At 38.2% G+C, this 24,787-nt stretch overlaps 2 protein-coding genes across 14 annotated transcripts in view; one reads left to right on the top strand and one right to left on the bottom strand.

The window, feature by feature from the left end:
• The window catches only part of vav2 (vav guanine nucleotide exchange factor 2), a 199,985-nt gene extending 196,891 nt beyond the window's left edge, over positions 1-3,094 (top strand). For all 13 annotated transcript variants that reach the window (XM_084934796.1, XM_084934788.1, XM_084934787.1 and 10 more), the window contains one exon: positions 380-3,094. In XM_084934796.1, the coding sequence (XP_084790922.1) occupies positions 380-427 (48 nt within the window). In that variant the 3' untranslated portion in view covers positions 428-3,094. The remainder of the gene's footprint in view (positions 1-379) is intronic.
• vsig8a (V-set and immunoglobulin domain containing 8a) lies at positions 3,083-24,787 on the bottom strand. Its single transcript, XM_084932455.1, has 7 exons — positions 24,703-24,787; positions 19,728-19,903; positions 17,080-17,284; positions 15,129-15,281; positions 14,355-14,477; positions 11,959-12,100; positions 3,083-3,699 (listed from the first exon to the last, which is right to left on the bottom strand). Exons 1-7 carry the CDS (start codon positions 24,785-24,787, stop codon positions 3,483-3,485), a joined length of 1,101 nt encoding a protein of 366 aa, XP_084788581.1. The 3' UTR covers positions 3,083-3,482.

Raw genomic sequence — 24,787 nt, 5'->3', positions numbered from 1 at the left:
TGCTGTAAATACAACCTTTGTGTTTCTCACAAAGTAGTTCAGTACATGCTTTACAATTCTAACAAGTAGGAGAAGTCGTAGCCTAGCAACAGCTGAAGTAGCATTTGAAGTAGCCTTCAAGTATTTTTTCAGAACAGAGGCAAGGCTGCTGCTGAGCTGTGCAGTTATCGGAAAATAGCGCACATCTTCTGCCAAAATAATATAGAGGAAAGAGCTCCGAGAGCTCTCGGCCTAATGTAGTCGTGGTGCACATCCAATGGATTCACAGCATGTAAACAAAACAAAAAAAGCTTATAAATGAACCCAATTAACATCTTTTGTTTATACTGGTTGATGTAAAATACTGTGTGTGTCTGATAATTACTGTTTCATGTTACAGATTGGATGGTTTCCTTCAACTTATGTGGATGAAGAAGGAGTGCAGTAAGGCTCAGATGTTGCTGGTCTGGCTCCCTTTAAATCAGGAACCATCTTCTATCTACTGTTCTCAGAGAAAATTACTCAGTCTCTCCAGGAAAAAAACAAAAAAAAACCCAACAAAGAACTTTTTTTGTTGTTGTTTTGCTGGATACTCATTTTTCAGCGAGTGTTTCTACTCTGTTTATCTTCAATTATGCATCAGCTTTTGTCTTTGCTGGATGTCCTGTTTAATTTCTGTACAGGGGAAAAAAGGAAAAAATGGCTTGCTGTCTGTCAGCCTCTGTGTGCTCTGCAGAGACTTTACTGAGGACTGAGGACACTGCAGAAACTGACTGCTGATAGCTTTACTTTGAAAAAAAAAAAAGGCTCCCCTTTTTTTGCAGGTCTACGCGAGGTGAAATAATTGTACAGTATAGATAATTTATTGAATAGAGATTATCATCATTACTAATGATTATTGTGGGGGGTTGATTTTAAGCAAAGAATCTGATCCGAAAACCTAAAATAAGAAAAAAAAAGATGCTGTGTTTTTTATGTTGAAAGATTTTGCCTTAGTTGTCATGGTGATGCCTTGTGGGCTGACACCAGTGGAGGGAATCGACTTTGTTGACTGATTTTACTTCTCCATGTATGCATGTGCTCATATGTGGCCCACATAAACACGCACACGCACGCACACACAGACCAATGTACAGTATGGTGCCTTTGAAGAATGGGTGTTGCTTACTGAACCTCAACTTCAGCCACTCAAGAACATTGCCATGCTCAAAAATACTTCACTAAAAGAGGAGCTTGAGCCCCCGAAAACAAGATGGTGAGGCATTTATGTCCTAAATGGCCACTGGATGAACTCACTGGATGTGTTTTTCTTTTTTTTTTATTGCCAACACAATGCCATACACAGTCTACAAGTCAGTCGTCAGTCAGATGGATACGAAAGGGAAAACTTTCAACTCAGCAGTCACGTCACATAGTCTCAGTGTTTTTCATGTGATTTTTCTTGCACAGAATCATGCTTCTTTTTTTTCTTTTTTTTAAACTGGACCAACAATTTTTTTTATTATCATTATTATTATTTAAAGCCAAATTTAGCTGTATTTCAGTGTCTGCACAGGATTTAATTGATTTATGATTTTTCTACCTTGCCTTACTGTTTTCTAAAGAGTTGATCAGGTGATGGGATTGTATCCCCCTTAATTTAAATGTTCCTGTGTGAAAATTATTTTCGTGTTGTGCAGACTGATAAACAGTGTTTTAATCTGAAGAAAAACTGTGTGTGCTATAGACGTTAAACCACAGAAGATGTACTTAATCGCTTTGTGATTTTCTAGGGTTGCGGTGCTTAGTGTTTCCATTTATTTCCACTCATTTCTTCCTGCCATACACACTTAATAGATTTATAGCTATTTACACCACAGTGTGCTGGCATCAGTTTTTCTATTGACAGCACAAATGTACCAGGCAGCTTTCTGAATCTAGTATTGTACAGGTATTAATATTTTTTGAAATATTTGACCTTGGCAATTCTTTCTTTTAAAGGGTTCAGTTGTTATGGAACACGATCTACAGTTTAATGAAAGGCTTTCACTTCAGTCTTCTCATTTTCCAAAAAATTACCATGTTGATATATGCGGACATTGAAAGGCAGTTGACTCTGTCACTAAACATCAAGGACTCCTTCAGGGTCATGTACTTGTGCACCCGTGGGCCACTCAAAGTGCTGCTGCTTTTATTAATTTTATTCTCACAATGTCTGCTTCTGTAGTTTTACCATGGATCTCAAATTGTGCAGAAAGTAGGGATGTGACTGTATCCAACTAACCCAACTTCCAAGCCATCACTGGTGGTAAGAGTTAGGTCTCTGTCGCTGGGCAGATTTCAGTTAGGAGTTAGCAGTTTTCAAGCCCAGAGGCAGCACATCAGTTCAGCCATATGCGTTCCTGACATCATGGGGCTGCGCACTCTTAAGCTGAATGGTTGCCATTTTGACACAATGTGGGAGACCTAGTGTGAGTTAGAGTGGAAGGGGATAGAACAGGACCCACACAGGGTGATCTAAAAATAGCAGCAGCAGTGAATGAGGTCATGCTTGGTATTGTATTGATTCAGCACACACAACCAATAAAAAAAGGCTTTGCTAAAATTTGAATGTATGTAGATGTTTATAATGAAGACTGCTTTCTTGCTGCAAATAGGTCAAAAACACAAGTCAGTCATTACAGCTTGAACCAACTTAACAAAAACCTTTGGAAGTAAAGTGCAAACACTGAGCACATCAGCTCTGGCTGGTTCACAAAGGCTTATGGAGCAGAGGATGCCAAAATGTTTAGATTCTAAACATGTAACCGTCTAAGATGTGAATTGTTCCAAAGGCCAAATGCCCTGGAAAACACAAAGTCCTACCACTGTGTAACGGGGACACACAGGAAGCCTCCTTTTTGTCTGGAATAAGGGGTTTGGGGGACATCAGAATATGTAGTCACTTTTTTCTTTTGTTTTGGTTTTGTTTTTTTGTAGTGGACAAGAACCCATTGCATGTGGCTATTAATATTTCAACTCCTGTCAGTTCATCCTCAGAAAAAAATAAGTACTTACTCGTGTACATTTTTTGGATGGTTGAGTATTTCCAAATGAGGTCTATCATGAATAAATATTTCTTTTGGTTTAAATTTGAGACTGGATTCTTTTCATTTTTTTATTGCAAAATTGTGTCACAAAACACCCAGACGTCAATCTCCAAATTCCACAGTAGAGTGAATTTCTGAATTTCTTGAATTAATGTTCTTTATAGCTACATATTTTGATGATCTGCTTAATAGACATCCACCTAAATGTTGAAAGATACAATCTAATATATCCAAGCCAATCAAATAACAGAACTTCCTTTTACTAGGATTATCTTAAAGCAATCACATTGAACAATGTTATCATAGACTGCTCACAGTGCATAGCTTTGAATTTAGTTAATTAAAGTCTCGGCAGGACTGCCACTACTGCATATTTTCAGTTTCAAGTTTTCAAACTGTCCTGAAACTTCTCTTTAATTGAGCTCGCTCTGAGTGTCACACTGCATATCCATATTTGCTGTTATACTCTGCTGGTGTGTGTTTGACCGGCCTGTGTCCATGGCTGGTGCTGGAAGGAGTGTGGCCGAGTCCCTCATTCAACGACATCACCTCAGTGCCATCAACCGGGCAGTAAGTGACCTGTGGGAGCTGACTGGCGCTCTGGCTTGTGTGACGGCTGACGGGGCGGCTGTCAGGAGGTGGCGCGTCCTCCCTGTTTGACATAAAAGTGGAATAGAGGGAGTTAAAGGAGCATTTCTACAGACAGTAAATGCAGAAGCTGGGCAAAAATGGGTGATTATTTGAACTGAAATACTAAAATATATTTGAAGTTACAGTTTAACATGTTTGGTTTGTTACTGTAATTAGTCCAAAACAGAAGAGAGTTATAACAGTCCTCTAACTGGCAACAAATAAGCAATCTGGCTTTTTCAAAAAATACTTTTTGTAAAATATTTTCTGGCTGTATAGGGGAGGTTCTCTCTGGGTACTCTGACTTCAGAGACATACAGATAGTGGGGTTAGATTAATTGGTGACTTAATTGGCCAGTGGTGTGAATGTTGTCTGTCTGTCTGCCTTTACCCTGCTTCTTACCCAGTGGCAGCTGAGATAGGCTCCAGCCCTCCTGCAACACTGAATTAGAGAATTGGAAGAGAATGAATGGATGCATGGATTGTAGATCCACTTTAACTGCTAAGCTTTCATAGTATGAATGTCTAGCTTTATTTTCAGGATAAGCTTATTATTTGGGCGAATATGCCCCCATCCAACAAAATTCTCACTAACTTTACATTCAAAGGAGAAAGCCACTGCATCAAATGGACTTTCAGACATTATTTCCTTCAGAAAGGACCACCTGTGAACAATAATAAAGTCCAAACCAATACTCCACTAGAATCATTAAATACTGGCTTTTTTGCTGGCCCAAAACAAATCAACACAAGTTGTTGGTCTGGCTGTACTTTCAAAACAGATGGATAGAACAGCAAGTGTAGACTTTGGAGCAGTTTGCATATCATAGCTCAAAAACCAACATGGAACGAAAAACTATAGGATGTCTATGTTGGAATGTTCTACAGCTTTTGTATTTAACCTTGAAGGCTTTTAACATATCAGAATTGTCATATTCCAATATGTTTAGTATGTCAGTAGTTTTACAAGAGCAAGCACATCGAGCCATAGATTAACCAGCTCCAGTGTAGCAGCAGCTACAAAGAACAAAACACTGCACATGAAGGCTCCTCTCTTATCAGAACAGAACAATAATATTGCCGTTGGATTTAGCAAATGCAGTGCTCTGGAAAGGAGGGCTGTTAGCATTATTACTGAACAGTTTTTGTGCTGGGATCCTAAATTGATTTATTTCTATTTGGAAACACTGGCAAGCTCAGTGTGTTGTTTCAGTTTGAAATACCAGCGTTAAAATATATAAGAGGCAATGCTGCAAATACTGGCTTTTTAATCTCCTCAACATTTGTTTAGGCTTATAAGGTTAGTGGCTAAAGTAGTAATGTAACCTACATTACTGTCAGTGGTTTGGGTTATGCTTATTGTGAAGTTATATCTCTGCATTCATCAAAAATAAAAGGAATGAAATCATTTTGGAAGAAATAATGGGATAAAAATTGAAAGTGTTTTATTACAGCCCACTTTAAACACATTGTGGTATTTATGAAAAATAGCAGTCTTATTTTTTAGTTGCCTTCTATATATTTGTTATACACACACACACACACACACACACACACACACACACACACACACACACACACACACACACACACACAGTGGACATACACTATTTACCGAGCAAAATAGTGTTCCCCTGTAGGTAAAAGCAGAGATCTTTGTTGTTTTTGCCTATTTGGAGGCTCTTCCCAGGGGTCCCTACTTTCACAGCAGACCTTGCTTTAACTTTCTCCTCTTCTACTAAAGCATAACATTCACTCTGGTGGTGGTTTCAACCAGCAAACACTGACAACAGCATACAGAAGCATACAATCTCTCCTCGTCAACACTGCCAGCTTCCAAGCTTAGCTACTTTGCATTCTGCATTTATGTAACTTTGAAATACCAGCTGGAATCTGCTTTTCTGTCAAAGAAAACATCCTCACACCTATCGAATTCGGAATTTTCTTCTCTCCTGTGCCAGCCAAGGACTCATGTTTTTGTCGGTAAAGGGAATAAACTTACCCTGGTTTAGCAGAAATGGAAAAATTGGGCAAGTTTGGCTCTTGGGTGTGTTGGGTGTTGCATCCTATGAGGGAAAAAAAACTGCCCTGACCTGAATGTGTACTAGTTTAATTAAACTCTAATTAGTATCTTATTTCCAAGGTATTCCCACACCTACTTTATTCTACTAGTGAAACCATTTCGCTCATAATTTATATAAAGGCTGATTTGAAAACTGTTAACCTGCATACAGAATTAGCTGCAAGTTATTAATGGATTCATACCGATTGTTTTCTTCTGTGCTTCTATTCATTTTCATTCTTCCTGCATAATAATGTATAATTATAATATTTTTTGATGTTTTTTAAAAAAATCTTTATACAAAGGGTTTGTTTCTTTTTTAAATGATTTCTTTATATCTGCTGTAATTAATGTAACACTGCTTTACACACTGAAGCCTGGATCATTTGATCTAGGATTATTTATGTTAAGCCTGGATCAAATGAGTCAACTCGGACAGGCTTCAGCCCCCTGCAGGCCGATAAATAGGTTGACGTATATTTTTGTCAGGTAGATTGACTCCAAATGCATGACGGTTTTGCTTGATATTTGCTTGATTTCTAAATAAGCAACTGTTGCTTTCAAGTTTAAGTCACACTGTTCAATCTACCAATTTCATCCTCAGTTATAGGATCACTGTAGTGATCCTATAACTGAAGTATCTGTCTAGCAGCAGTGCTCCCAGTGCTTTGATTCAGTGTGAAATGCTACATCTCCCATGTTTTGGCCATGATGGAGAGCTGAGTCACTATTTTAATTGATATGATTCTCCCTGTGACTAATCTGAACTTTTCAAGCTGCTTTCTTTACTTTTTATCCAGAAAACTCAAGTACCCAGTGGATTTGACATTAACTATAGTTGTCATCACTCAAGTTATTAGAGCCATTTTCCATCTATTAGCATTTCTCTCTGATGACTTGTTCATGTGAAACGTGTTGAACCTCAGTATGTCACAGATATGGAGAACCGTGTATAAGTATTGTGGCTTGAAGTGCTTCTCTGTCTCCTGTGCACAACACTGTCCTCCCACACTGACACTGCACCTGTTTCAATGTCTACTTTGAAAGCATGTGGGCTGTTTTCAACTGCATATGAACCACAACTCCAACATTTCTTTCTTTCTTTTTTTTTGTCTTTTTGGTGAGACAATGTTTATTTGCAACAGGAGAAATCCTTTCACAGATGTCAGAACATGAGGTCATCTGCAGAACATTGCCCCTAGAGTAGCACTGCGCTTGGTGTCCCACATGCCCTTTTTAACTAGTTACACAGTTTTCACTGTTCCAGGGGCAGGGGAGAAAACTCCACTAAAAATAATAACCCAGAAATGAACAAATTGGATTTTCTCACATGTGGATTTTTAAACCATGAAAATATTTTCACAAAAAAGGCTAAAAAACAGGAGGATTCGCAATTTGCAGAGGTCTACTGTAGATTAAAAAAATGTAATTAATGGGAAAATTAGAGGTAGCGACAACGAACAAGATTTAGATTTAAGCTTTCAAAACTTGCCCCCATTTCCAAGTAGGTGTACTGTTGAAAACTGTATGGTCTGGCCTACCAGAAGTGACGGTCCAAACATCAAAGCCTTTTTTGAACATTCCTGCCAAAGTACAAAAAACCCCCCCAAGAAATAATAATAATGTGAAAAAATACATACATCCTGTGCATGGTTGATGTATTTGAAATGTAAACGCGTTAGAAGCGAGTTACCTGTCTTATTTAAACCTCTGACATCAAGGGCATGGTGTTCTCTCTGCTGCTGAGGTATATGGTGTCATCGTGCCAAGATCTAAAGAGCTCTCTAAGGCCTTAAGTAAAGACATTGTTGATGCCTGTGAGTCTTTCATGGGATTTAAAAATAGCTCCAAAGTATTTTAAACAGCAGACATGTTTGATGCAGACCAAAGGCAGCTTTTCTGGAAAGGGACTTTGTACGAACTGTGAAGCATGTTGCTGTTATGATTTGGAGTTGTTCTGTTGCCTCAGGGACCAGACAGCTTGCAGTCACTGATTTAGCCATGAATTCTGCATCATCAAAGACTGCTTAAAGATGATGTGAGGCCATCTGTCCAAAAGCTGAAGCTGGACCTTAGGATAATGATCCACAACAGGCTAACAAGTCCACCAAGGAAGGTCTTAGAAAGAAGGAATGGAGGGTTATGGAATGGCCAGGTTTAAAACACTAAAATGTTGTAGACAGGGAAATTAGCGTATCCTTCAATATATTGGACAATATGCTGAGAAAAATCTTAGCAAGCATTTTCCACACAGCAGAAAAAATATAATTATAAAATAAAAACTATTCTTGGGGCAGCCTGCTGAGGCCTTTGTGTGAGGAGGCCTTTCTGTGTGGAGTTCACATTTTTTCCCTGCATCTTCACTGGCTCTCTCTGAGTACTCAGGCTTCTTCCCACTATCTAAATACATGCAGTTAATAGGGTTAAATGATTCTAAACAGGAGTATGAATGACACTGAATGGATAAGCAAAAAATGGATGGATGTATTGAACTCCATTCTCTGCATATTTATTTCAATATTTGTGGGACACATTTTATTTTACTTTAAATAATTCAGTTTTCTTTAAAAGTGCTTTTAGATGGTGTTTAATACTGCCTTACATTATGCACTTTGAACATCCTCTGCTTTTGAAATCTGCAGAGAGTTACAGAGGATGGCAAAGTTTTACAAAATCTTTTCAAGCCAGTGAAATGATGTATTTGGAGGTAGGATTGACTGACGCTAATAACGGGGGAAGTTAGCCTTCGGGGCTTTCTACCCAAAAGCCTCTAGGCTATCAGGTAAGATAAAAGCAAAAAAGTAAACAAATCCAGCAGGTTGTGCAAAAATGGGCCAAACGCACGACTGTCACCCATGAAAACAGTTCTACGTCAAGTTGTGGTTCGTTTTACCCCCCCAAATTTGGATTCGCTGAGGTGAAATTGTGAATGAGTGGTTCAGAAAGCATTATTTTCATACATGGATTTTACCACCATAGAGTCTGGATCTTACCCCCACTGGAGACCGTTGGGATTTGCTGAAGACAATTTTTGTGTTTTGACTGTCCAAACCTGACAGGGGATTTCTAAGAATCGCCCCACAGTTCTTCAGCTGAGACACCTGAGTTAGAAAACACAAACACTGCAGTTGTCTTTTACTCGCGAGGGCAGTCCCAGAGCGCTCGTCCTCGCAGGAGGCACTCACGGACTCGCGCTCTGTCACTGTCTGCGTTCTTTATTTATACAAGCTGGTCACATGTGTGTACAAAGATAACAAAGTTATTCCAAGAACTCAGAGCTGAGGTTCCCCTTTTCTACATCTGTATGTTCTTAGAAAAGAGGAAGCAATTAATGCAATTCTGTGGAGTGTATATTACCTACAAAATATAACCTTTAACAGTGGTGATATCTAAAATAACACATATGTTTACATAAACCTTGATCAGACTTTGGGCTAAAAATGTTTGGCTTACTGGGGATTTAAACATTATATACACCAGTACTCACTGCTATAACATTTTTTTTCTTTCAATAGCTATCTATTTATGATCTGCCACAAAAAAAAGGCAATCAATGGAATTAAATTTTTGTTTCTAGTCTTTACCCTAAGCTATAATTAGGGTGCAGAAGTCAATGATCTTATGTACTGATCAAACAATATTATTTTAAAAGCTTTTGCTTGAAAAATGCAACCATGTTCCACGTTTCTCTGTTTTTTTTAGTAGTAAAACAGTACTTTTAAATCACATTACCTTGCACTTTGTCAGGCTTTCTCTATATCAAATAGGAAGTCTGACATTCCTTCCAAAATTAAAGCTCTCTAAATTATAATTACAAAAGGCTGCAGAACACAATTGAATATGTAGTCCCCTAAGCTACTAAACCACAAATACAAAATTGCAAAAGATTGAGCATTAAAGTTTGTTATTTAAAAAAAAAAAATTTAATGGTGTAGCGTGGAGGATATTTCATAGACAGATCTGAGAAACTGCTCCAGACAGTTGTGGTATCCACTGCCGTTCTGTATGTTTTAAAAGTTATAAGGTCAGCATGTGTACTCCTTGATTTAAGGTGTTAAAAAAAATCAGCATTGTAGTGATGAATGTGGAGAACAGGAATTGAATCATAACATTTTGCATTATATGATAACCCGACTGCAAGGCTTAGGATTAATGGTCAACCTCTAACATTGGAGAGGGGAGTGAGACAAGGCTGTGCCTGGTCTCTTCTTCTCTTTGCTATATTTCTGGAGCCACTAGCCCAATATATAAGGCAAAACAGAAAAATCACGGGTGTTACAATAAATGAGGTGGAACATAAAGTAGCATGCTATGCCGATGATGTTCTCTTATTCCTAAAAACACCTGAGGAGTCTCTGCCGGAGGTAATGAACTGTCTTAAAAACACTGGCCCAATAACAGGATATAAACTGAATCTAAGTAAAACTGAAGCCCTTCCCTACAATTATAGTCCATTTGAAAAGCTCAAACAAGCACATCCACTGAAATGGAACACAGACTCAATTAAATACTTGGGGGTAACACTTACTAAAGATACAAAAAAACTATTTGACAAAAATTACAACCATTTATATCAAAGAGTCAAAGGCAAAACAATAACCAATATGCATATACAGGCAGTTCTAGCAGATAGAAATCTACAGGACTACATTTCCAAAATAAGAAATCCTTGAGTAAAGGCCACACTAGGGGTTTGGAAAATGGTGGTAAAAGAATATAAGCTGGAGAAGGATATAAAAATATTAAAATGGTGTGCATATGATTCGGAATTCACACCAAATCAAATAGACCCTAGTTTTAAAAACTGGATAGATGAAGGAATTACATCGATATGTGATATTGTAAAGGAAGATGAAATTATGAGTTTCCAAACTTTAAAGCAAACGTTTCTTTTAGAAAACCAACACCACTATAGATACTTACAGTTAAGAAACTTCTATACTCGAAACATTAAAAACCAAATACCCACTACAGCGAGGGCATTTATCCAACTCACATATGTGGAAGGAATTCTGCTGGAAAAGTTTTGTTTGTTTTTTTCATTACCCCAGCTTTAAAGGCGCATTATGATGATGGAAGTTGTGAATGTTGGAGAAACTGTGGCTATGAAACAGCACACCACTACCATATATTTTGGGATTGTAAGAATATTAAGAACTACTGGAGAGAAGTCCATAAACTGATGCAAAACATATTTAGTACATATTTACACTTTGATTTCAACTCCATATTTGTAGGATACATACCCTCAGACATAAAGGGTATAGATAAATACTTACTTGGTGTGCTGCTAGCTGCAAGTAAAAAGGCACTGACCAAAAGGTGGCTAACACAGGATCCACCAACATTAAACAGCTGGATTGATGTAACTTTTGAGATTTATAAGATGGAAAAGTTTACTTTTTTAGTGAATTTTGAGTATGAGAAATTTGTAAAACACTGGGGAAAATGGCTCCGCTATATGTGAGTTCTATAAGGCCAGATATCGCTGATATTCATCATTGAAGGAATGATTGTTTAAATTTTTGTTTGTTTATTTTGTTTGTTTTCTATAATAACATGTACTAATGCTATGTCACCATCTGCTACTGAGTGTGTTGGCTTTTCAATTGCCCTGTCTCTGGATGTATATAGTTACAAACTGTATCTATCTGTACACATGTTTCTTTGTTTGTGTGTTGTGTTTCTGTCTGAAGTGATGGCGGTCATCCAGACTACTGTCTATGAGTCTTAGAACAAAGGAAGCCATCAAATACTGTACATTTTATTTTATGCATAACTTCAATAAACACTTAAATTACAAAAAAAAAGAAAAAAGAATCATAACATTTTTTTTAAAAAAAAGCTCTGGTGGAGAAGAGATATGTTACCACATGGAGTGTCATGAAACTTATTTTTTTCCCTATACTTTTGTTGTATTTGCATGTTTCTTGTTTGGTTTTAATTGATATCTGGGATTTATATTCTATTCTTATCCGAATGGCTTTGATGTGTGCTGTTTAATATCTTACAGTTTAATTGCCTCTCTGCCTGTTAAAGCTCTGCCGTTGGTGTCATGGTTTTGATTTAAAAAAAAAAAAACGTACATCACACAATGTACTATCCAAATGTTCACAGCACGCTGGTAAAATTCAGCACTAATAGAAGCTGAAGTTTAGCAAAGTAAGTTATCTGCCCATCATCATCATCTTAAAATGCACTGCTGCATCTGCACTGTACCTGATGTCATTGGAAAATTCCTTCTCATAGCGACGTCTGCTGCTCAACTTCCAGTACAGAAGCACAACAAAGACCAGGAAGATAAAGATGAGGAGCAGGGAACCAACAATGGTGCCAACTATCACAGCAGCTCTGTTTGGAGCTGCAAAATAAGTATGAAAAACATTAAATTATTCACCCTGAAGTTCTGTTTTAACATCTTGTTTCAAAGAAATAAAAGTATAAAAACTGTAATTCCTAAACAGTTAATTGTCATACTTTTGTTAAACCCCTTTCCAAGCGGAAAGTCTACAGTTCAGTCACATCTTGATTGATTTGAACTCTGTACACCAGAGGCTAAACTGTGATGTTATCCAATTACTTATGGGCCTCACTCTGTCTATCTGTGTCTGTCTGTACTTGAAAATGGTTTATGAATTTCTGATTTTCTTGAGTAAATGGTTTGAACTTGCATAACACTTTAGCTTGGCTCTACAAAGTGCTTTCTAACACATCTCTCCTTTCACACACTAACACATGCAAAGTGCTTGGCTGATATACTTGATATACTCATGAGAAGCTTTTTTCAAGTAAATTAACTTACAGCCATTGCTCACCTGTTATAAACATGGCAATCCCTTGGGTTTCCAGCAGAATATTGCTGACTCTTTAACTGTAGCAGTATTTTAGCATAGCTAAGAAAAAGTCAAGTCAAATTATTATTCTAAACACAGAAGGGCTCTCTCTCTGTGGCAAATAATGGATAGGCGGAAGGTTTCTAAGGTGACAGTGCATGGTACTCAAGAATCCTTTGCAGAAAGTGCAACAGTTGTATTCAAAGCATGATCAGGCACACCGAAGGTAAGCACACCATCCAAAGATCAATACATTAAGTAGCAGTCCACCTCTCAGGAGGAGAAACAACTCTTGGCATGGGATGAAATATATCCGGATTTTATGGTGGATGCTTGAGATTTGTAGTGTTAGCAGACAGGTGTGTGAAAGGAGACAAACAGGGGAAAGAATGATACTGCAGTGTATCAAGCTCACAGTGAATGATAGTAGGGTGATTTTACTTTCACCCTGACCAAGGAGAAGTACCACTCCAGTTTTCATAGAGATATGCTACGTGGCATGCGTCACCCTGTGGTTGGCACTCTTTGTGGAGAAGGATTCATATTGCAGCAGGACAATGGGCCCAAAACACCTTAAAGCCATATCATGGATGTTTTATTATTGCACACTGAAACATTGTCAGATCATGCTGGGACATCAATGCCTGTCAGATTTTGAGTGCTGTTATCAGATCAGGAAATGTCACTCTTTCTGAGCTGAAGTTTACTGGAGAACACAGTTGTGCTTTAAATTATGTCCCCATTGCCAATAGTAGACCAAATCAGTGTAGTCCAATGAAAACTACACGTAGGTTTCCTGAGACTTGGATGTAAAAGCATGAATGTATAATAATATATTTCCTGGCAGTTAAAAACTGCTAGTTTTATACTGTTTCTACCTGCTTTTATTCCATAATATGCCACTAATTATGCTGCAAATCCTTGGTTGAGGGCCACGAGCCTAAGGGTTGACAATTCTTGTGTAGGACAGAAGCCTGCACTTGGAATAAAAATGAATGACTATGAATGATTCACTGCTCGAAGCTTAACATCTAAGCACTTATTCAAGGGGCTCTGGACCTGACGAGATGCATTGGGGCCTGCTCCAAAGATCATAAGGCCCAAAGAGAAACTCGTGCTATGGATCCAACGGATGCAGATGGTTGTGTGAGTCTTAAACTAAATGATGATCTCATCTGTACTGGCAGGCTGTAACACAGACTGTACTTCCCACTGGTGCACTCACTGTCAACAGATTCATTGCCTGTGAGACTGCTCTGCTATACCCCTCATATCTGTCTTGTTTAGATGTATTACTGTACATAGATTGCCCTCATTTAAGGCATCTCACTTAAAATTGAGTAGCGTTTCTGCTTGTATTTAATTAGTCCACATATTTTTTTGACACTGCTTTTGCTTTGTTTCATCTGCATTGTAGAAAGCCAACAGGGTCTGCAGACCTGCTGGCAGCAGAATTATCATAGCTTTACACTTGTGTGAATTTGTGATTTAACACCGGAAAAAGTTAGCGATGAAAAACAGAAGGCTAAAAACTTTCAGCGAATAAATGTTTTTCTTGTCACGGAAAGTGTCCCTCTCCCATCATCGTTAGACAGCATAAAAGGAACGTCACACTAATGTTACAGTGTGTGAAAAGCACAGCAAAGAGGAGATTTTGGCACAGCTACAAAGAGAGGAGATTTAAGAGGATGAACTCGAACATCCACGTCTTTCATGATCTGATGTGTGCGTCATCCGTCATGCATGTGAACACAAGCAGTCTGTGTGAGCGTGCTTTCTTACGTTTGTTGGCTTTCAGGTTCAGCGTGCAGCTTTCTACTCCAACAGCATTGTTTGCTTCACAAAGGTAGATCCCTGCAAAGCTCTCTGAGTGGTTGCTGATTTTCAGCTCTCCGGTCACACTGTCTGGGAAAATGAGCACGTGCCAACAAGCATAGATTAATTCAGGGTATACATACTGTACATTATAAGGCGCTCAAATGAAAATTGATCAAACTGCCATCTCTACATGAAAAAACAAAAAACATGAAGCTCATTAGTATGCAGGTTTGGAGCAGATTTTCATTACGGATGCATGCAAGCAGTGTGTTTGTTGTTCCCTGTTTATATAAGGCACTGATCAATGTAGTTTGCAGTAAATATGTTTGGGAAGAACAAGGAAATGTTTCTAGTTGTAGAGTGAGAACTAATGTGGAGAAATGCAAGTAACATGGTAAAATGCTACCATTATAATAGTCTTGCTTAAAATAAGCTACAGGGTTTATGTTATTATCAAATATTGCCACCCAGGAGTTTTGCCATGTAAGCAATCAATGAAAAAAATGTATTTTTTTTGGAAAAAAGGTGACAAAGTTAGCAAATAATAGACGCTCACAAAGAAAATGATTTTCATTGAGTTTTTGCTCACACAGCATCAAATGATACAGTGCCTCAGTCCCAAGGCACCCGCCCCCCACCCCTCCAACACACGCATATACACATACATAGACTCTCGAGCATGCACGTATTCTCTTTGATGTGCAGTATCATTGTGACATCAGCAGAGGTCACACTTACTCTGTGCGGCTCCATCAGCGATCGAGCCAGCTCTTTCTCTCCTCCATGTGTATTTTAAGGGAGTGGAGCCTTTTGCAGACTCGCAGTGCAGAGACACAGAATTGCCAATCAGTTCCCCTCCCTCCACCCAGCACTTAGGTACAGACGGCTTCGCTGAAATCATACAACAAATGGATCATTTTCCATTGCCATTTCCATTCTATTTCTTTCCCTTTCAAAGGAAAGGGAAAGAAAAAGAAATAAAACAGCACAGCTTTATAGCTTTAGGATGAAAACGGGGGAACCTTTTTGACTGAGTTTTGCCACATATACAAACAATACAGAGGGTTTTCTTGTTTTTGTTTTCCAACTCAGATATGCTATAAAATCTATGAATCACCCCAAAAAAGCACGTCTCCAAGACAAATTAATGTTTCAAATCCTTATGGAGTTAAAGCTTGATGGCTAATGATGGCAGGCTGAACAATTTAGACACCAATGCCATCTTGTTGTGAAGAGATGTAAGAGGGTCGAAATTGCTACCCATTAGGGTGAGACTGAAAATGTTACACAATACTCTGAGCATGTTGCACATTTGCACAATTTACATAGTGAAAGAAGATTTACAAAAATCTGCCCCCCAATTTCTCCAGATATTTTTTTCAAACGACTTATGCTATGCACGATCGCACAAGGAGTCTAATCTATAAAATGAATTGCTGGCTCTCAGGACTGCCTTGTGTTGCTGTCAGCAAGAAAATAGCTATGGGTTATCTACTGACATATAAGAGTGTGGTATGGATATTTATTTAACAATGTGTATGTTTCATTGAGGAGGGAGGTGATGTTATCTGGAATTTTAGAACACTTAAATGCTTCTTGGAAAATATTGGAGAAATAACTCAGGCTATGGTAGATATAGGTAGGTAATTTGGTCCCAGGTTGGATAGATTATGTTCTTCAGGTCATTTTAAACCCAAAAAATGTTTTATTAAATTGAAACGTTACTGCAAAACAATAATGTATGTTATTTCCTTCCTATCCCGAGACCTAGCTGCGAGATTGCTTGCAAACTTGTATTTTTTGAAGAATGTTTCATCACTACAGTTGTACAATACGGTGTACACTCTCAATTTAGACTTTTGGATGTAGGTTCTACAGGACTTCTGAGCGAGTTGGACTGCATCAATTATCTGCTCCATTATGAGACACATTATTTAATACCATACTCAACTGTAAGTCTGGCAGCGAGGTGACTGTCCTCCATCGCAGTTACTGCTCAGTCTTCAAAATAGATGAGATTGACTAAGTAAGTTCCTTTTCCCAACTGGCAAACTTTAAGATTCAGTACACTGACAAATGGCTCTTAGTGAAGTGTCATTAGTTTTAGACAAAGCCATCTTCCTTCAGTTCATTCATTTCCATTTGTAAAATTGCAAACACACCGGCCTATTCGCAGCAAACTCCATCTACTGATGAAGACTGATGTCCAGAGAAAGCTAGTAAGTGAACCTTCATTTCAGATTGTGTAATTCAATCATGCAAGTATTCACTATCCCGCAATTGATTACTGGACTCTATAAAATGATGAGTTCTAAGCGATCGGTTTTGTAATGCGTTATAAAAAGGAGTAAAATGCATGTTCTAACAAAGCAGGGAAACTTTATTGCAGATTAAATGATTGAAGAACTAGATCAAATTGGCCCATTTAACACAAATTTAGGGACTCACTTGTCATCAGATAAACATTTTTTTCTTACTACTACTTCTTTTGGTTGCTCCCTTTAGGGGGTCACCGCAGAGGATCACCTGCCTCTGTCGCACCATATCACTAGCATTCTCCATCCTCAATCACACTATGTCTTAAATAGAAAAGGTGCCTCCTGAAGTACTAAACACCAAGAACACTGCAGTTTGGAAAGGTGATGGACATAAATAATGCAGCGAGACGCAACCTAAAGCCTGGTCTTACCCATTACCACCAGTGACATCTTGTGCATGTCCACTCCAGGTGCTTTCTTCACTTTACATTGGTAGGTAGCAGTGTGAGCAGGTGACAGCAGAGCAATCGACAGTGAAGCGTCACCCATCGAGGGATCACCAGCAGCAAAGCTGAGCTCTTTTTCAAATGCATGGTTACCAAAGAAGTACTTAGTGCCACTGGTATAGGATACAAGCTGATGGAAAAAATAAAGACAAATATAAGCGTAATTCAGCAATTGACTGAAATGGTGTTAATGTTACATGCAGTCTTCTTAAATTAAATGTACCATGAGTGGTTGGTTGCATTACCACCAAATCTGGGCCTCAGAGGGTCTCTAAAAATCTCTTTTAGTTCAGTGTTTTACTTTTAAAGCACGTTTACTGTGGCTCAGTTTCACAACACTCATCAGTCTCATTTCCAGCAACAGCAGGGAGCAGCAAAAAAAAACCCAAAAAAAAAACAAAAAACCTGCCAAGCACCAAAAGGCATAATAACTAGTTAGTAAGAAATGGAAATGCAGTTAGATTTTTTTTCCTCATTTAACCAAGAACAAATCAGGGAGATCTGTAATGTATCTGCACATCATCAAAAAGAGAAACAACTCAAAATTAATGCTTTCAGGTTTTGGTTTTATATGGATGACAGGATTTTTCCCATTTGCAAGACTTGTAAATGAAAAATTGTTTGATTGCACATTAACATATCTATATACTCTTTTTGGTCAGATATTAGAGTTGTGTGCTCATTAGCTGGTTGTAAGTTCTTTAAAGAGGACCTATTATTTGTTCCTTATTTTCAGATGTTTCCTTTTTTTTCACTAAACATGGCAAAAGTGATGAGGTCACTGAATAAAAGTACCCTCTATAAGACACACACACAAAAGTCATGCAATATGAGCTCCATATTTTTTCTACTCTTGGCTATGTATGATGTCAGTCAAAAAAGATATCCATCATTTCAGTCACAGTTCTAGATCCAGCTCCATCTGCCAGCTGTTCAAACCTTTGTCAGGCAGTCAGAAGAAAGTTGGCAAAAAGGAAGAATGGGCTCAAATAGACAGAAACTAAAACTGCTTTTTTTTTAGACAGAACTAAAATCAGTACCAAAGCCCAGAAGAGGATAAATGATGATTATTTTGAACTGTGAATTATGCAAAAACCACCCCCTAATAAAGAACAAGAATAAAGACATGAAGCTGGAAATGTGCATAAATAGGTCTACTAGTTTACAATTAGGAGCAAAGCCTCTACTACTTTATACGTTAAACTACAATATATCACATTCAATTTTGACTTAGACCACAATTTTACAATGTGTTTAATATTGGTACATTATACATAGTAGATCTAGTCAATCGTTGTATCGACTTTGCATAGGGAGAGATGAAAGGGGGAAAAAAACGTTCTCCCGAGTCTTAAACACTAATGACTTGTTTAATTTAAAAGGCAAATGGGATAAACAACTAATTCCTGTGAAATTAAAAGGTAGTGAGAGTTCATCAACTCTCCAGTCTCCTTGAATGAACATTAGTTTAGACTGTGCACCACATGAGATTTAGAATAGAAAAAGACGATGTGAAATCCGAATAGATTAAAAGATTTAGGGATTGTTTTGTGAAGTGGTTTTTTTGACACCTAATTAGGGGTGCATGCAGTTTGTGGTGAATAGAGTGATTAATGACAAAAGGCTACCAAAAGGGATGGTGTACAAGATGGTAGTTAACACAGCTCTCCTATGTGGGTCAGAGATGGTGACAGCTGAGTTAAAGATTGCAAAGATTTGCATTGGGACTGAAAATGATAAGCAGGATTAAGAGCGAGTATATCAGAGCAACAGCTCAGGTGAGATTGACAGATGCGGGACGGAGTAAGAGAGGCAAGATTGAGCTGGTTTGGAAATGTGAAGAGGAACGAGACCCGGTATGCTGGGATAAGCATGTTGAAGAGGGAGCTGTCATGTGACAGGAAAAGAAAAAAGCCAAAGAGGAGGTTTATGGGTGGGGTGAGAGAAGATTTGCAAGTGGCTGGTAAGGATGTAGAGGGCAGGAAGAGATTCAAACAGATGATCTGCTGTGGTGATGAGTAACAGGAACAGCAACATTAATAAGCTCGCTTAGCTGTATTCAGAACCTTTGTTTGAGTATGGTGAGAGATGTTGAACTCTTTCATTTCATGGACCTTCGTGTTCAAATCATTTGCTAACAATTTCAGATGCTATTATTGGAAATGCATTTGTGACTCACTAATAATTTAATGGGAAAATGGAGACAACATTCAACGCACTTCAGTGAAGGGCATGCCAGTCTTTTTTATTGAGTGCTACAGCCGGTCAGATTGACATGCAAAAATATAGGCATGACTCAACTTTAACACAAAAGAATAAAATCTGAAAGAGTTAATGAATAATAAGGAAACAGTGGAACTATTTAACTGTAGATTTTTTTAACTGGAACAATCTGTCCCAAAGAACATATTCTCAAAAATAACTGGTACATAGACCCAAAATATTACCAAATGTTTCCAAACATTTGAAATGGCATAAAATAACAAAACTTCTGAATACTGCAATTTAATAAATTCATCCTGTATGCATTTTATAGATAGCATTGTCTGGGTCGATCTCACATTACTTCTTACCATTTGATCTTTCTGTGTGGTGTCTGGACTGATCACAGACCATTCAATGTCAAGTTCCCCAGTGTCACGAGGGCTTGGTTTGTAGCTGCATCCCAAGGTCACACTCTCTCCCTCTGCCTTGCGGATGGTCTGTGGGCCCTTGGATGTCACCTGCAAGCCTTGCGTGTATCCCAGCTCTTAAAAAATTCAGAACACTTGCATCAAAGGAATGCAAACATTAAATAAACATCATAAGGTAGTGCATTAGATGATAGAGCTTTCTGAATCCCCCCCAAAAATCTCTGATTACTCAATTTACTGAAATAAATCTTCTCTCCTCCTACACAGTCACAGTTGGAATGTAGCAGACAATACACTACCAATCCCATAATGCACAGGTCACATCACATACTCAGGCATCAATGCCTTCCTTTGGCTGTCAATGCTGGTTGGACTCAGTTTCACTCCACTACTTAAAATAATAAATGATGACCTTGAGCATTGGATCAATCTACCACTATTCATCACAGGCTGAATTCCAATTGTTAAAACATCAATATCTTCTAAAAATAAATTATATATTCAGTTATCTCAACTCGTCCTGCTGCCAACCGTATAAATACTACAAAAACAAGACAACAAGAATTAAAAGACAACAAGAATTAAACAGACAACCCTTCCCAAAAAAAAAAAACACAAAACAAACAAACAAAAACAAAAGAGGACAAGAAGCACTATGTTTTTAATCATTTTCATCATGGAGACGTCTTAAATGATCAGATAAGTCAGAGATCAAACAGTCTGTAAAGACATCTTGGTTTCAGATCAATCATGCTCCCGTCAGACACTCAAACAGCATTGTTTCAAAACATTAACAGCAACAATAACTGACAGGTTGCAGCATCTATTTCTACTCTAACATTTGATGTACACTGTATGGAAAATGTATCACACATTTGCAACATATTTCTCAAATTAATATCCTGCTCTCATTCTCCTACTTCATCAAGAGGCAATGGCATGAGAAGCAGACATTTTCTGGAATATCTGCAACTCAAATCATCCATCCAGTCAAAACTTAATTATGCAGTTATCGTCCCGGATCTTGCTTCTGCATCTTGAGAACTAATAAACATCTGTTCCTCAAAAAAACAAAAAAAACCCTAAAAACAAAATGAGAACTGAGCTTCATCATCATCATCAGGTGCCAACTTCTGGAATCAAACACAAAGTACTTCACAGAACTCACTTGGGGAAAAAAAGGTTAAATCTAGATTCATATCAGAAATATTACCATATTGTGTACAAAATATGCTAGTTAGCTCTGATCACCCTACTTCATTCTGTGCAGCAGCTACACAACTTTGGAAAGACACCACTCTCTGCCTTTCAAGGCTGCCACTACTCCCCATCCCTCCACCTGCCCAAGAGACATATTAGCAATTTTAACAGGGAAAAAACGATGCAGAATATCTATAATATCTATATTTTACAATCTAGAACAAAACTTAAATACTACATCCTCTATCCATCTCCTGTGGAATCTTTGCAACAAACCCTATTCTTAGTAATAACTACATTCCCAAAGGTTTACATATATATGTTTACATATTCTTATTATTTTATCATCTCGTGTATAAACTGTATTTGATTGATTTCTCATCAGAGCCTCCTCCATGTCTATTGTTTTGCAATAAATAAAGAATTAAGAAATTTCTGCTAGCTGTTTAATTACAGCCGTGCCAGTTGTAAGTAAAAATAAATTAATTACACACATACTGATTCTAATCTAATCCTTATTTTTGTTGTCAGTGATAAATATCCTATTTTCACACTTACTGGGCCACAGTTTACACTCTCCACATCTAATGATTCAGGATATTTTGTTAAAGGAAGGCTGAGTACAAAAACATAATTGTTTTAGCCAAATATCACAAAGGGATATGAAAAGCACTTGGACAAATTAAATTAAGAAATATTTAAGACTGGATACATTTTTTTTTAAAGCAGCCCTCCAGAAGAAAAATGAGATTCAGAGAATAAGTAACTCTATGCTGTTCTTGGCAAAACTAATCTCAAAGAGCTTTGCATCATTGTATTGGCTTTGTCACAAGGCCAGCATATTCAAGCTCAACAAGAAAAACTGGCTTTTGTGGTATGCAAACATTTTGAATTAGCTGCAAAAGGTGGGGGAAACCCCCCCCGCAAAAAAAACCTTTTTCTACAGGGAGTGCAGAATTATTAGGCAAATGAGTATTTTGTCCACTTCATCCTCTTCATGCATGTTGTCTTACTCCAAGCTGTATAGGCTCGAAAGCCTACTACCAATTAAGCATATTAGGTGATGTGCATCTCTGTAATGAGAAGGGGTGTGGTCTAATGACATCAACACCCTATGTCAGGTGTGCATAATTATTAGGCAACTTCCTTTCCTTTGGCAAAATGGGTCAAAAGAAGGACCTGACGGGCTCAGAAAAGTCAAAAATAGTGAGATATCTTGCAGAGGGATGCAGCAGTCTCAAAATTGCAAAGCTTCTGAAGCGTGATCATCGAACAATCAAGCGTTTCATTCAAAATAGTCAACAGGGTCGCAAGAAGCGTGTGGAAAAACCAAGGTGCAAAATAACTGCCCATGAACTGACAAAAGTCAAGCGTGCAGCTGCCAAGATGCCACTTGCCACCAGTTTGGCCATATTTCAGAGCTGCAACATCACTGGAGTGCCCAAAAGCACAAGGTGTGCAATACTCAGAGACATGGCCAAGGTAAGAAAGGCTGAAAGACGACCACCACTGAACAAGACACACAAGCTGAAACGTCAAGACTGGGCCAAGAAATATCTCAAGACTGATTTTTCTAAGGTTTTATGGACTGATGAAATGAGAGTGAGTCTTGATGGGCCAGATGGATGGGCCCGTGGCTGGATTGGTAAAGGCAGAGAGCTCCAGTCCGACTCAGACGCCAGCAAGGTGGAGGTGGAGTACTGGTTTGGGCTGGTATCATCAAAGATGAGCTTGTGGGGCCTTTTCGGGTTGAGGATGGAGTCAAGCTCAACTCCCAGTCCTACTGCCAGTTTCTGGAAGACACCTTCTTCAAGCAGTGGTACAGGAAGAAGTCTGCATCCTTCAAGAAAAACATGATTTTCATGCAGGACAATGCTCCATCACACGCGTCCAAGTACTCCACAGCGTGGCTGGCAAGAAAGGGTATAAAAGAAGAAAAACTAATGACATGGCCTCCTTGTTCACCTGATCTGAACCCCATTGAGAACCTGTGGTCCATCATCAAATGTGAGATTTACAAGGAGGGAAAACAGTACACCTCTCTGAACAGTGTCTGGGAGGCTGTGGTTGCTGCTGCACGCAATGTTGATGGTGAACAGATCAAAACACTGACAGAATCCATGGATGGCAGGCTTTTGAGTGTCCTTGCAAAGAAAGGTGGCTATATTGGTCGCTGATTTGTTTTTGTTTTGTTTTTGAATGTCAGAAATGTATATTTGTGAATGTGGAGATGTTATATTGGTTTCACTGGTAAAAATAAATAATTGAAATGGGTGTATATTTGTTTTTTGTTAAGTTGCCTAATAATTATACACAGTAATAGTCACCTGCACACACAGATATCCCCCTAAAATAGCTAAAACTAAAAACAAACTACAAACTACTTCCAAAAACATTCAGCTTTGCTATTAATGAGTTTTTTGGGTTCATTGAGAACATGGTTGTTGTTCAATAATAAAATTATTCCTCAAAAATACAACTTGCCTAATAATTCTGCACTCCCTGTAGATAAAATCCCAAAAGTTTATCTGTGATTTTATCTAGAATCTGTAGTCTCTTTATGGTGGTTGGTTTCCTGGCAACTTAAATGGACTTGGCTTTTAATCATAGTCCACACATATTCAATAGGGTTAAGGTCGGGGCTTTGGCAAAGCTGTTCCAGAAGCTTGATTTCAGCCTGCTTTATCCATTTCAAAATCAGTTTTGATGTGTGTCTGGGAACATTGTCATGCTTCTGTCGAAGTTTCAATCATCTGTTGATTTGAGTTGAAGAATCTGAAGATAGTTATTTTTCATTACTCTATCCCCTTTCTGTATTGCATGAGTACCACTGGCAGCAAAACAGCCCAAGAGCATGATGCTACTACCAGCATGCTTGACAGCTGGTATAGTGTTTTTAGGTTTAAAAGCCCCACCTTTACTCCTTCAAACACACCTTATCATTCTGGCCAAATGACAGTGGCGTTCCAGCAGTTTCCAGTTCATGCTGCGTCACCCCTGGATGACACACTTGTATACCTCGTACTTATGTACAATTGTTTGAACTGATGATCCTGGAATCTGTAATTGTTTAGAAATGTCTCCAAGAGACCTTCCAAATTTCTGTAAATTCAGATCTTAATTGAGTTCCTTGGACTTTCTCATTGTTCATGATATTTGTCAGTCCAATGAGTGATGCCAAACATGTTTTATGTAGGCAAAGAGAAACCACCAGTCATTGTCAATCATGATCACTACTGAGAAGTTAGTAGGGCTTGGCCTTGCTAGTTAAAGTACACTTTAGAGCCTTCAGCACCACTTAATAAAAGATTTAAGTGAATGTATGAATATATTTGACCCTGTATGTGTACGTTTGACCCTGTGTGGGCTACAGAAATCCCCCCCCACCCCACCCCCCACACACACACACAAATTCTTAAAGGTGCATGCTATATAATCATAGAAGTCCTCAAATAGAAGAGTTCAAATAAATCATTAAAAAGCCAAAACAAATTACCATGATATTCATACCCATAATGAGTGTATGTGAACTTCTGACCACAACTGTAAGTGCTTAGTGGGAAAAAGTACATAAACATAAACTACATTTCAGATAATTCTGTTTGTCTATAGTAAAATAAAATAAACTTTAAATATACTTCTCAGTCAAAATAAGAAGAGCTGCCCAGTATAAGAGCCGCACCCTAAAAAAGGAAAAACACACACGCACACAAACGTTGCACATATGTGAGTCCCAGGAACATTAGGGAGTCAACAATCATCTCCAAACATAATCTCTGATTGGACAGCCCGGGCGCCAT

Source organism: Perissodus microlepis, chromosome 7, assembly GCF_051167445.1.
Source record: "Perissodus microlepis isolate ML-2025 ecotype Zambia chromosome 7, ASM5116744v1, whole genome shotgun sequence".
In the NCBI taxonomy this organism is placed as follows: domain Eukaryota; kingdom Metazoa; phylum Chordata; class Actinopteri; order Cichliformes; family Cichlidae; genus Perissodus; species Perissodus microlepis.
This window is presented reverse-complemented; position numbering and strand designations above follow the sequence as displayed.